Below are 14,681 nucleotides of genomic sequence, written 5' to 3'. Positions count from 1 at the left end.
GGACTTCGGCTTCTGTCAAGATTCTGTGAGGATTACTCGACCATCTCGAAAGCTCTTCTTTTTTTTTTCTTCTCCCAAACACGACATACATTGCTTGACATGGCCTTGATCGTTTTAGATTATTGTCTCACCCCTCACTCTCTGTCTTCGCCACCTGTTTCGTCTTCATTTTGAAAATAAGAAATTAGTTCAGTGGGGTAAATCTGCTATACACAAAGATTCCCAACCATCAAACGGCGCGGACTAATTGTATTACAGAATCCTTGCTCATTTTAATTTGGTCTGCAGATTAGTACAGTTGAACGCTATGTCGGCCGTGTTCAAACTGCAGCGCGCTTCAGACGGTGCTTTCGGTCGATCACGAGTTTCCTGCGAATCACGGCGCGAGCCAATTAGCCAAGTTGTAATCCCCGGCATCTGCCGCAAAAAAAGAGAAGGTAATACAAAATTGGACGACCTTTTTTTACTAAAAAAAAAATTTTAAAAAAAATTTAAAAAAAAAAAAAAAAAAAAAAAAAAAAAAAAAAAAAAAAAATTCTTTTGTGAATTTGTGTATATTTTTTATTAGGTTTTTTTTTGTATTGTTTTTTTTTTGGGGGGGAGGGTTGTTTTTTTTGTTGTTTTTTTTTGCTATTTTATTTTTTTATTCCTGTTTTCCAAAGCAGATATATTTGAGTTGCTGAGATATATCATTTATCTTACGAGTAGTTTTCAAACTAATTAGTGAAAGTCAGTTGCCAATGTTTTTGTTACACAACAATTTGTATGACAAATTATATCTATAAGCGTACGAGACAGGGGGGTTGCAACTGCTGGAGCATAACCTCAAATTCGGACAAAAATTATACAGATAATCGGGGAAAATGTGCTAACCTGAGACCTTGTATTTCCATCATTCTACCCTCAAAATTAGTTGTAATCCATGTATCAAAGCGTAGAGATTCGTTTGGGACCCTATATTGCTGTTTGGTAGTAATGCTAATATGAACAATTGTTGTTATTCAGATTCGGGTATTTTCGTTTAATTCGTGCAAAAGCCAGATTGCCCCCCCCCCCCCCCCCCCCCCTACAAAAAATGAGAGCCCGTAAGCTTATGACGATATCTAACGGACACGAGTGTAATATTACATTCTTAACGGACACGAGTGTAATATTACATTCTTACCGGACACGAGTGTAATATTACATTTTTACCGGACACGAGTGTAATATTACATACTTACCGGACACGAGTGTAATATTACATTCTTACTCGACTCGAGTGTAATATTACATTCTTACCGAACACGAGTGTAATATTACAATCTTAAACGGACACGCATGTAATATTACATTCTTACCGGACACGAGTGTAATAATACATTCTTACCAGACACGAGTGTAATATTACATTCTTACTGGACTCGAGTGTAATATTACATTCTTACCGAACACGAGTGTAATATTACAATCTTAAACGGACACGCATGTAATATTACATTCTTACCGAACACGAGTGTAATATTATAATCTTAAACGGACACGCATGTAATATTACATTCTTACCGGACACGAGTGTAATATTACATTCTTACCGGACACGAGTGTAATATTACATTCTTACTGGACACGAGTGTAACATTACAATCTTAAACGGACACGCATGTAATATTACATTCTTACCGGACACGAGTATAATATTATATTCTTACCGAAAACGAGTGTAATATTACATTCTTACTAGACTCGAGTGTAATATTACATTCTTACCGAACACGAGTGTAATATTACAATCTTAAACGGACACGCATGTAATATTACATTCTTACCGGACACGAGTATAATATTACATTCTTACCGGACACGAGTGTAATATTACATTCTTAACGGACACGAGTGTAATATTACATTCTTACCGGTGACCCTTGTAATATTACATTCTTACCGTTGACCCTTGTAATATTACATTCTTACCAGACACGAGTGTAGAATTACATTCTTACCGGACACGAGTGTAATATTACATTCTTACCGGACGCGAGTGTAATATTACATTCTTACCGGACACGAGTGTAATATTACATTCTTACCAAACACGAGTGTAATATTACATTCTTACAAATCCATTAAAGTTAAATTTTGTTTTGTTTAACGACAACACTAGAGCACATTGATTTATTAATCATCGGCTGATGGATATCAAACAGTTGAACATTTTAACATAGAGTTTTAGAGAGAAAACTTTCCACATTTGTCTGCTAGTTGTAAGGAATCTTTTGTATTCTGCACCATCCCACAGAAATGTTAGCACATACCAACGCCTTTAATATACCAGTCGTGGTGCTCTGGCGAATAAAAACAAAACAAACAACAGCAACAAACTGTCTACAAAGATGCAACACATCTGCATAAAGTTATAACAAACAGAAGCTAAAGTCTGTGATGTTTAAATGGGGAAATATCATCTTAAAAATAACTAGAGCTTGTCTCGATAACCATTACTTCTCAGACGAACGTGCGTTTTTAGAATTATGAAAAATGCATTTTGATGTACCATAAAAACCTGGGTGACCGTAACCGCTCCAGGTGTACGAAAATTAATAATCTAAACAATAAAATGTAACTAATGTTAATTTAAAATATTAAAAACGGCTTTAAAAGTGGGAAAATACGTCGTAGTGTTTAAAAACTCGGGTATGTCACTTTAGTGAATACTCGCTCGGTGCGCGGCCGGTCTGGGATCGATCCCCGTCGGGGGACCCATTGGGCTATTTCTTGTTCCAGCCAGTGCACCACGACTGGTATATCAAAGGCCGTGGTATGTACTATCCTGTCTGTGGGATGGTGCATATAAAAGATCCCTTGCAGCTGATCGAAAAGAGTGGTCCATGAAGTGGCGACAGCGGGTTTCCTCTCTCAATATCTGCGTGGTCCGTAACAATATGTTTGACACCATATAACCGTAAATAAAATGTGTTGAGTGCGTCGTTTCTTTCTTTCTTTAGTGAGTAACGGAATAGTAGCTAAGATAGTGTTCATATATGTGTGTACGCAACGCGAGGTCGGTAACGAACACATTCTATGCAAATAAGTATAGTAGGCGTGTCAGTGTGCGTCTTCTTACCCGATCACGCTATGCATTATGCATAGGCGTACGGGCTCCCATTATTATAGGGAGGGGGAGAGGGGTAGGCTACGTTTTGCCCGAATTAAATGAAAATGTCCGAATCTGGCTTACAACATTTATTTATATATATTAGCATTATAGTAAGTGGCAACAGTTATATAGGGTTGCATACGAATTAAAATTAGCTCCACTATTACATGTGGATCTAACAGCAGAGCTAATTTTAATCAGATTGCGTACGAATCATTGCGCATTTTCCCATTGATTATAACTATATAATATTGTGGTTGGAATGCTGGAAATACATGGTCAAAAGGTTTCAGGTTAACTCATTTTGCTAGAATATCTTTGTCGTTTTTGCCAAAAAAATTGGATTTTCTCCAGCACCAGGGGGCAGTTCGTCGATAACAAATAGTTCACATATCTACCATTAATACACACACTACAGGAAGAAACCCGTCATCACCCCGTTTCAATAATGTTCTGGTTAAATACATAGATGTTAACGTGTCTCTTCCTGTAGTGTGTGTATTAGTGGTTACTATGTGAAATATTTGTTATCTGCGAACTCAAATATGATCAATGTAATAATATTTAGCGTCAAACATAGCATTAGTGCTGTATTAGAGCGGAAATCTTTGCCTACCGTGTGATAGGCAGCAATTTCGTGTTTACGCTATATAGACATATCTGTGACTGAGAGAGCGATCACAACCGTTCAAATGTCCTTCTAGCTATCGAACGGCAGGGGGCCCAGTGGTAAAGCGTTTGCTTGATGCGCGATCGGTCCAGGATCGATCCCCGTCGGTGGACCCATTGGGGTATTTCTCGTTCAAGCCAGTGCTGGACAACTGGTGTAGCAAAGGCCGTGGTATGTACCATCATGTCTGCGGGATAGTGCATATAAAAGTTTCCTTGCTGCTAATCGAAAAGAGTAGCCCATGAGGTGGCGACAGCGAGTTTCCTCTCAATATCTGTGTGGTGCTTAACCATATGTCCGGCGCCATATAACCGTAAATAAAATGTGTTGAGTGCGTCGTTAAATAAAACATTTCCTTCCTTTCTTCAAACGGCAGAGTACTTAATCATCGGCTATTGGATGTCAAACGTTTGATAATTCTGACTCGAAATCATCAGCCCCTGCGTGTGCTGTAACCTCACCGTGGTGCAGGGGTGTAACATTCTCTTTGAGAATGGCCAATACAGCACAAAATTGAAGTTTTGAGTAAAATTCAGTATCCGTAAAATTATGTGATATTTGTGTTTTTGCACAGTTCTTTACACTGTTTTTGTTTAAGTCTTGAATTTTTATATTGATGTTGATCATCACTTTATTTATTTGCATTACCATAGTTTGACACCCAATAGCCGATGTATTTGTCGTGCTGGGGTGTCGTTAAACATTCATTCATTCATTCATTCATTCATTCGTAATCATCAGCGGAAACCCGTTACATTTTCCCTAATGCAGAAAGGGATTTTTTATATGCACTTTCCCACAGACAGGATAGCACTTACCACGATCTTTGATATACCAGTCGTGGTGCACTGGCTGGAACGAGAAATAGCCCAATGGCCACCGACGGGGATCGATACTAGACCGACCGCGTATCAAGCGAGTGCTTTACCATTGGGTTATTTCCCGCTCCCCCAAAACGCGTTTTAAACACTCACTTTAAAAATATCCCTTTCCCTTAATTAATAGTATTGAGAAAATTCAGTCGAATGTCTAACAACAGTAAAACGAAAATAGCCCGTGTTTGTGGAAGCCGGATTCATTAAAACGCAAAGTCAGCCGTGTTTAAAGGCATATTGTCACAGACCACTGACCTATTTAATGGTCTAACAAAGTATTACCTAAACAACAATAATTTGATTTGTCCCTAAATGTACTTTATTGAACCATCTTCATAACCACCATACTCCATTTATTAATAATATTTTGTAAAAATAATTGAATTATGGCAATGGTCCATAATTCAAAAACTAAAATTGTCGACAGGGTTGACATGGATTTCACCCCATCATGGTTCAGTTAAGATTATGCAATAGCTAGATTTGGTTTCCAACAACTAATGTAATTTTTAGTTATTATCCATTTTTAGAGAAATAAGGTCCTTAAATCCGTGACAGTATGCCTTTAACACAAGATGGACTTTTAAAGCTTTATTGATTGAATTTGGTTTTTGCTGTTTGTTTTGGTACCAGTCCGCAGCTGTTTGAATCAGATGACTACGGATCCGTCACTTAATTAGTTTGTAGCTCACCACGTGTACCTGCGAGTCAGAGATCAGATGGTTAGTCGATTAATCAGCACGGATTCATTTTTAAACTCTTAAAAGTACATGTATGTACCGTATGCTAGGCTGAGACTACCAACTGTCAGCAGAAAGTTTGCCAATTCGACGGTTGCGTTGTAATTTCCCCAACTCACGATTTACGTTCAAGATAACACCTAATGGGTCATACGACGAGAATCGAGTTGTAAGAGCGATTAAACTAGATAGCAACTGGACAGTCGTAGAAGTCGTGACAGCAGAAAGTTGTTCAGCGTTGTGCTGGCAGTTGGCAGTTTGCGTCTAGCATTAGAATTACATAAACTGGTCTCTCATAGAATAGAGAATTTGTACATTATGCAATGTAATGGACATTGGCGACGATTCTTTTCATTTGCTATTTTTTCATAGTCCAGTTTCTACACCCATATTGTTATACGCGACTAAGTACTTACATTTTTAGAGGACAAATGGAGAATAAACGAATTAGTATCCTAAAGAAATTAGCATGTTTCATAAATATAATAATTAATTAATTCAAACGTCCTTGACTACAAGACTACAAAACCTAAAAAAAATAAAAATAATAATAATAACAATAATAAAATATTACCATATATTCGTTTATAAGTACTTGCATATCCGTATATCTGTACTAAATATCTGTATTATTACATAATATATTGATATGTGTGTTGGGATGTGTTTGTGTATGTGTTTGTGTAAGTACTGTAATTAATGTATTACTTACTGTCAACCATCTTGTCACGAGTATATAACACAATGTTTATGTATATATTCCTCCTATGCCGTTGTGCAATGGCCCGAGTGTAAATAAAGTCTTGTTTTGTTGAAGACGTTTCTGATTGAGTGGATAATCTAACACAGTCGGTAGAGCGCTCGCCTGAGGTGCTTACGTCGCAGGATCGAATCACCTCAACGGACGCAATATCTGATCGAGTTTTTCGCTCGTTCCAACCAGTGTATCACGACTGGTATATCAAAGGTCGTGGTATATGCTATCTTGTTTGTGGGATCAATATAGACAGAGATATTTAGGGCCGAACTTACGAAGCCTGTTTTTGTCTTAAACGCAGGTGTTTAAGCATTGTAAATGTATGTAGTTACACGCTCGAGTAAATGGGAAGGGTTCGATCCCCCTCGGTAGACTCATTGGGCTATTTCTCGTTCCAGCCAGTTCTCCACAACTGGTGTAACAAAAGCCGTGGTATGTACTACCCTGTCTGTGGGATGGTGCACATAAAAGATTCCTTGCTGCTAACTGAAAAGAGTAGCCCATGAAGTAGCGACAGCGGGTTTCCGCTCTCAATATATCTGTCTGTGGTCCGTAACCATATGTTTGGCGCCATATAACCGTAAATGGCAAAGGTTGTATACGTAACGATAGCTTGCAGTGCGTAATTCAACAACTATATCCTCTAGCAAACAATTATAGTTCTTACACACCCGTTGGTGAGAACACCATGCGTTATTTTTTTATAGCACATAGTTGTTTGCACACGTACGTGTGTTAACAATTTCAAGACATACGACTCGCTGCTCCTAGGTGATGACCAGGTCAACAATGCCATATGTCCAATAAAAAACAGCACAGTGGAAATCGATTACACTGTGACGTATAGTTCACCTGGCAATCATGCGTCTGTGACGCGTAAGGCAGCTACAAGTGCAAAGGGTTGTACATATCTTTTAGTCAAAAAAGCTGTTAAAATTTGCTTAAAATCTGGTTTTTGAGGATATGTAAGAAATAGAATAATACAATCGTATCCGTTAGATACCATTTATCTCACCACTCGTTGTTTAAAAACGTATCAAACTCGCTTTCGATCGTTAGACACATTTTAAAACAACTCGTTGTGAGATAAATGATGGTTAACGGCCACTCATGTATTATTATCTATATATCCTCCAGGAAACAATATTTCAGGCAACGACATGATATTGGGTTTTGTGGATTTTTTGTGGGGGTTTTTGTTTGTTTTTTAAAGGGATATTCCTGAGTTTGCTGCAATTTTTAAGATGTTATCGATTAACAGAGACTTTTTAACGATTGTAATTGGATATCAAATATATTAAGTGTGTTTCGGATCGTTCTACTATTTGTACTAGGTTAAATTTTATTTAATTCCTAAAATATATTTTTTCGTTCGTACGAAATTATTTGAAGACAAAATCCAGTTTGCGCTTCTTACAAATATTAAGACGACCAGAAACACATTGAATATACAGACACTGATATTCTAAACAAGAAAATATATTTAATATGTAAGTTTAATCATAGAAATATTTTATTTTGCGGAAACATCTTACAATGCAGCAGACTCAGGAATGTCCCTTTAACTACGCGGTATTAATATTTTTTTTGTGGGTTGTAGTATGTGTTTGCATTGCGGTCGCGTCTTTTTCTCGTTCACAGTGCCCATTACGTCTCGTAACAAATCGCTTTTAGCTTGTTGATGGACTGAAACGTTTAAATGGTTACTGCCAAACCAACGACAACGGAGAGCCGGGATGCTGCTTTATCTTTGGATTGATGACGGGGAGGACGTGACATGGTTACACGTTTTGGACATTTGCCGTCCTCATCAATGAGATGTGCAGCTTAACGACCATTAAACAATTTAAAAACATGTCTTTCTTATGGAGTTGTACACGCAAGATGTTGCAAAGTGCAGTGTAATCACTGGTATGTTTGTTTTGTCATGAAATATAGTACCGTATTGCCTCCAATAAGCACCGGACCTTCAATAAGCGCCGGACCTCCAATAAGCGCTACGCCTCCAATAAGCGCCTACCTCCAGTAAGCACCGGTCCTCCAATAAGCACCGGGCCTCCAATAAGCACCGGACCTCCAACAAGCGCCGGCCTCCAATAAGAGCTGGGCCTCCAATAAGCGCCGGCCTCCAATAAGCGCCGACCTCCAATAAGCGCCGGGCCTCCAATAAGCACCGGACCTCCAACAAGCGCCGGCCTCCAATAAGAGCTGGGCCTCCAATAAGCGCCGGCCTCCAGTAAGTGCCGACCTCCAATAAGCGCCGGGCCTCCAATAAGCGCCGACCTCCAATAAGCAACGGGCCTCCAATAAGCGCCTACCTCCAGTAAGCAACGGGCTTCCAATAAGAGCTGGGCTTCCAATAAGCACCTACCTCCAATAAGCACCGGGCCTCCAATAAGAGCTGGGCCTCCAATAAGCGCCGGCCTCCAATAAGTCCCGACCTCCAATAAGCGCCGGGCCTCCAATAAGCGCCTACCTCCAGTACGCACAGGGCCTCAAATAAGCGGCGGCATCCAATAAGCACTGGGCCACCAATAAGCGCCAGCCTCCACTAAGCGGCGGCCTCCAATAAATGCAGGGCCTCGAATAAGCACCGGGCCACCATTAAGCGATGGACACCCAATAAGCGCCGGGCCTCCAATAAACGCCGGGCCTCTAATAAGCGATGAACATCCAATAAGCGCCGGGCCTCCAATAAACGCCGGGCCTCTAATAAGCGATGAACATCCAATAAGCGCCGGGCCTCCAATAAACGCCGGGCCTCTAATAAGCGATGAACATCCAATAAGCGCCAGGCCTCTAATACATGCAGGGCCTCTAATAAGCGATGGACATCAAATAAGCGCCGGGCCTTTAATAAGCGATGGGCCTCCAATAAGCGGCGGCCTCCAATAAGCACCGGGCCTCCAATAAGCACCGGGCCAGAAATAAGCGTCAGCCTCCAATAAACGTCGGGCCTCTAATAAGCGATGGACATCCAATAAGCGCCGGGTCTCTAATAAACGCCGGGCCTCTAATAAGGGATGGACATCCAATAAGCGCCGGGCCTCCAATAAACGTCGGGCCTCTAATAAGCGATGGACACCCAATAAGAGTCGGGCCTCTAATAAGCGATGGACATCCAATAAGCGCCGGGCCTCTAATAAGCGATGGACATCCAATAAGCGCCGGGCCTCCAATAAACGCCGGGCCTCTAATAAGCGATGGACATCCAATAAGCGCTGGGCCTCTAATAAGCGATGGACATCCAATAAGCGCCGGGCCTCTAATAAGCGATGGACATCCAATAAGCGCCGGGCCTCCAATAAACGCCGGGCCTCTAATAAGCGATGGACATCCAATAAGCGGCGGCCTCCAATAAGCACCGGGCCTCCAATAAGCACCGGGCCAGAAATAAGCGTCAGCCTCCAATAAACGTCGGGCCTCTAATAAGCGATGGACATCCAATAAGCGCCGGGTCTCTAATAAACGCCGGGCCTCTAATAAGGGATGGACATCCAATAAGCGCCGGGCCTCCAATAAACGTCGGGCCTCTAATAAGCGATGGACACCCAATAAGAGTCGGGCCTCTAATAAGCGATGGACATCCAATAAGCGCCGGGCCTCTAATAAGCGATGGACATCCAATAAGCGCCGGGCCTCCAATAAACGCCGGGCCTCTAATAAGCGATGGACATCCAATAAGCGCTGGGCCTCTAATAAGCGATGGACATCCAATAAGCGCCGGGCCTCTAATAAGCGATGGACATCCAATAAGCGCCGGGCCTCCAATAAACGCCGGGCCTCTAATAAGCGATGGACATCCAATAAGCGCCGGGCCTCTAATAAGCGATGGGCATCCAATAAACGCCGGGCCTCTAATAAGCGATGAACATCCAATAAACGCCGGGCCTCTAATAAGCGATGGACATCCAATAAGCGCCGGGCTACCAATAAACGCCGGGCCTCTAATAAGCGATGGACATCCAATAAGCGCCGGGCCTCCAATAAGCGATGGACATCCAATAAGCGCCGGGCCTCTAATAAGCGATGGACATCCAATAAACGCCGGGCCTCCAATAAGCGATGGACATCCAATAAGCGCCGGGCCTCCAATAAGCGATGGACATCCAATAAGCGCCGGCCTCCAGTAAGTGCCGACCTCCAATAAGCGCCGGGCCTCCAATAAGCGCCGACCTCCAATAAGCAACGGGCCTCCAATAAGCGCCTACCTCCAGTAAGCAACGGGCTTCCAATAAGAGCTGGGCTTCCAATAAGCACCTACCTCCAATAAGCACCGGGCCTCCAATAAGAGCTGGGCCTCCAATAAGCGCCGGCCTCCAATAAGTCCCGACCTCCAATAAGCGCCGGGCCTCCAATAAGCGATGGACATCCAATAAGTGCCGGGCCTCCAATAAACGCCGGGCCTCTAATAAGCGATGGACATCCAATAAGCGCCGGGCCTCTAATAAGCGATGGGCATCCAATAAACGCCGGGCCTCTAATAAGCGATGAACATCCAATAAACGCCGGGCCTCTAATAAGCGATGGACATCCAATAAGCGCCGGGCTACCAATAAACGCCGGGCCTCTAATAAGCGATGGACATCCAATAAGCGCCGGGCCTCCAATAAGCGATGGACATCCAATAAGCGCCGGGCCTCTAATAAGCGATGGACATCCAATAAACGCCGGGCCTCCAATAAGCGATGGACATCCAATAAGCGCCGGGCCTCCAATAAGCGATGGACATCCAATAAACGCCGGGCCTCTAATAAGCGATGGACATCCAATAAGCGCCGGGCCTCCAATAAACGCCGGGCCTCTAATAAGCGATGGACATCAAATAAGCGCCGGGCCTCTAATAAGCGATGGACATCCAATAAGCGCCGGGCCTCCAATAAGCGATGGACATCCAATAAACGCCGGGCCTCTAATAAGCGATGAACATCCAATAAGCGCCGGGTCTCTAATAAGCGATGGACATCCAATAAGCGCCGGGCCTCCACTAAGCGATGGACATCCAATAAGCGTCGGGCCTCCAATAAACGCCGGGCCTCTAATAAGCGATGGACATCCAATAAGCGCCGGGCCTCTAATAAGCGATGGACATCCAATAAGCGCCGGGCCTCCAATAAACGCCGGGCCTCTAATAAGCGATGGACATCCAATAAGCGCCGGGCCTCCAATAAGCGCCGGACCTCTAATAAACGATGTGACTACAATAAGCGGCGGCCTCCAATAAGCACCTGGCCTCCAATAAGCACCGGGCCACCAATAAGCGCCGGGCATCCAGTAAGCACCGGGCCTCCAATAAGCGCAGGGCGGGTAAAACAGACGGAAACTCCCTGGCATAATTTTGAAAAAAAAATATGACGGGTCCCTCTTTTATCACTTCCTCTCTTAAAACGTAGAACCGCATGGATGGATGGCTAGAGTTCACTACTATAAACTCAGTATTATATCAGCAAATAAATAAAATTATTTGTAGTATTTAGTCTTAATTTCTAAATTTTATTTAAAAACATAAAGGCCGGGTCTCCGGTAAGCGCCAGTCTCCAATAAGCGCCGAGTCTGCGACCATTTTGAAATGAATAAGCGTCCGTGCGCTTATTAAAGGAAATATGGTATATAGAAAATACTGCATGAGTAGTCCTTAGCTATCATTTATTATACCAACTACTTCTATCTCACTAACCATTAACAATTAACTAATAGTCTTCTTTCATGGACAAACAGCCCAGATAGCTGAGGTGCGAGTGTGCCAAAGACAGCGTGCTTGAACCATAATTGAATATAAGGACGAAAACAAATATAAATGAAATCAAATAAGATTATATGTATACATTACTGACTTACATGAAGACGGATTGTAGCATGCATTTAAAGACAGCCCTCTGGCTAAGATTTACTAAGATCTCTAATTTACCATTTTGCACAATCAAGCGGTGTTAAAGGGACAGGCCCAAGTTTTTAAACACTAAGACATATATTTCTTCATTAAAGCCGTTTAGGATCACTGAAATCAAACATTACTTATATTTTATTGTTTAGATTATCCATTTCCGTGCAAGCGAAGTGCTTCTGGTCATCATGGTGTTTCTAATTCCACAAAATGCATTTTTCATATTTTTAGAAACGCACGTGCGTCTAAGAAGTAACGATTATGAAGTCGCGTTTTTATCTATTTTTAAGGGTATTTCAACATCAGATACTTGTTTTACCATGTTGTATCCAAATTTGTTACAGGTTTGTAAATTAACCAAACTTAGTATCCATTTTTACGGGTTGAAACTAGTCTAAGTGAAAAATATAGCTTTGTGTTTAAAAACTAGGGTTTGTCCCTTTAACTGTCTAAGGCTAATCTTAGTGTCCGTTTTTACGGGTTGAAACTAGTCTAGGTGAAAAATATACCTTTGTGTTTAAAAACTAGGATCTGTCCCTTTAACTGTCTAAGGCTAATCTTAGTGTCCGATTTTACGGGTTGAAACTAGTCTAGGTGAAAAATATACCTTTGTGTTTAAAAACTAGGATCTGTCCCTTTAACTGTCTAAGGCTAATCTTAGTGTCCGTTTTTACGGGTTGAAACTAGTCTAGGTGAAAAATATACCTTTGTGTTTAAAAACTAGGTCTGTCCCTTTAACTGTCTAAAGCAAATCTTAGTGTCCGTTTTTATGGGTTGAAACTAGTCTAGGTGAAAAATATACCTTAGTGTTTAAAAACTAGGATCTGTCCCTTTAACTGTCTAAGGCTAATCTTAGTGTCCGTTTTTATGGGTTGAAACTAGTCTAGGTGAAAAATATACCTTAGTGTTTAAAAACTAGGTCTGTCCCTTTAACTGTCTAAAGCAAATCTTAGTGTCCGTTTTTATGGGTTGAAACTAGTCTAGGTGAAAAATATACCTTAGTGTTTAAAAACTAGGATCTGTCCCTTTAACTGTCTAAGGCTAATCTTAGTGTCCGTTTTTATGGGTTGAAACTAGTCTAGGTGAAAAATATACCTTAGTGTTTAAAAACTAGGTCTGTCCCTTTAACTGTCTAAGGTTAATCTTAGTGTCCGTTTTTACGGGTTGAAACTAGTCTAGGTCAAAAATATACCTTAGTGTTTAAAAACTAGGATCTGTCCCTTTAATGCCAAATTCTGGTGGTGTTGTACGCCCATGTATATTGTTAGAAAAACACTCCAGTTAATAACACAATTTACAAGCTAATACACAGGATACGCAACCTTGACCGTGTTTCTGAGTTCTATTGTTCCTGGGTCCCAGAGAACATCTGACAATACTCTTATGGCATAGATACGATGGCATTGTTGACCAACACGTGTCCGGCGTTTCGCTAGACCGCTAACAGTAAAGTAGCTAAGAGGTGTCGCTAGAAACGGTGTGTGTGTATGAATACCCATGATTCTATTGTAAATACAGTTTTGTTTGTCTATGTAGTGAATGAGAAATCTGCGTGATGGCGTTACATCTCTTGTCTTTGTAAATAAAACACGAAGTCGTATGAACTCGGTTTCGGCCTCGTTGGTGTCGTGGTCAAGCCATTGAACTGGTAGGTACTGGGTTCGCAGCCCGATACCGGCTCCCACCCAGAGCGAGTTGTAATGTAACGACTAAGTGGGTAGATGTAAGACCACTACGCCTTTTTCAACTAATCAACTGCCCTGGACAGACAGCCCAGATAGCTGAGGTGTGTGCACAGGACAGCGTGCTTGACCCTTTATTGGATGTAAGCACGAGAAAAGATGAAATGAATGACGGTGATTTATGGTAGCAGTGACGACGTTGTGAAAACTTCCTTTTGACTCTACTTTGTGCACAGATACGATTTCTTCTCTTTTTTTTTTTTTTACTTTTTTTTTTTTTTTGGGGGGGGGGGGGGTATTTTTGGTATTTTTGTTCATATTTTGTACAGTAAGAAACTATTACGGTTTCCATTCTCAGCCAGTGCCTCACGTCTGGTATATCAAATGCTATGTTGTAATTTTTGTGGGAAAATGCATATAAAAGAGCCATTTCTGCTGAATGTTACAATTATCAAATGTTTGACATCCAACAGCCGATGATAAACTAATCTTCTCGAATTATTGAAACATTAAGTTCGAGGGAATAACATCACTAAAACTATCAAGTTTAATGTTCCTTTATACCGAATTAATTTCCATTGTTGAAAATATTTTAGTTTTGTTTGTTTTTGTTTTGTGATTTAGTGTGGGTGTATTTTAATCAACATACCCACTTTGAATATGAAACGTTTGACATCTGACATTTGACATTTAATTTTAATTTACCATCAATTACATGATATTTGTAACATAGTTTAGCAAATGTTTTGCTAGCATCCCTCAGTTTATTCTCTCTCTCTCTCTCTCTCTCTCTCTCTCTCTCTCTCTCTCTCTCTCTCTCTCTCTCTCTCTCTCTCTCTCTCTCTCTCTCTCTCTCTCTCTCCCTTTCAGTTTTCCTTTTAATGATAACATGGGGTTTGATGTCTATATAACTGGTCGAATAGGTTACTTTTCGAGA

General features: G+C 41.3%; 1 protein-coding gene across 1 annotated transcript; it reads left to right on the top strand.

Moving 5' to 3' along the window:
- Window positions 1-307: 307 nt before the first annotated feature.
- Window positions 308-11,402, top strand: LOC121385115 (putative cuticle collagen 145). Its single transcript, XM_041515651.1, has 2 exons — window positions 308-437; window positions 10,489-11,402. The coding sequence occupies exons 1-2, from the start codon at window positions 308-310 to the stop codon at window positions 11,400-11,402; spliced, it is 1,044 nt and encodes a 347-aa protein (XP_041371585.1).
- Window positions 11,403-14,681: the final 3,279 nt, after the last annotated feature.

The sequence above is a fragment of the Gigantopelta aegis genome, chromosome 11, assembly GCF_016097555.1.
Source record: "Gigantopelta aegis isolate Gae_Host chromosome 11, Gae_host_genome, whole genome shotgun sequence".
NCBI lineage: Eukaryota > Metazoa > Mollusca > Gastropoda > Neomphalida > Peltospiridae > Gigantopelta > Gigantopelta aegis.
Note: the sequence above shows the minus strand (reverse complement) of the source record. Positions and strands in the feature narration are given on the sequence as shown.

What these genes read in the sequence shown, in the direction of transcription:
- LOC121385115 (XM_041515651.1), top strand. Translation starts at nt 308, where the DNA reads ATGTCGGCCGTGTTCAAACTGCAGCGCGCTTCAGACGGTGCTTTCGGT. An exon ending in CTGCCGCAAAAAAAGAGAAG is followed by an intron (nt 438 to 10,488) that starts GTAATACAAAAT and finishes GCCTCCAATAAG; the next exon opens with CGCCGGCCTCCAATAAGTCC.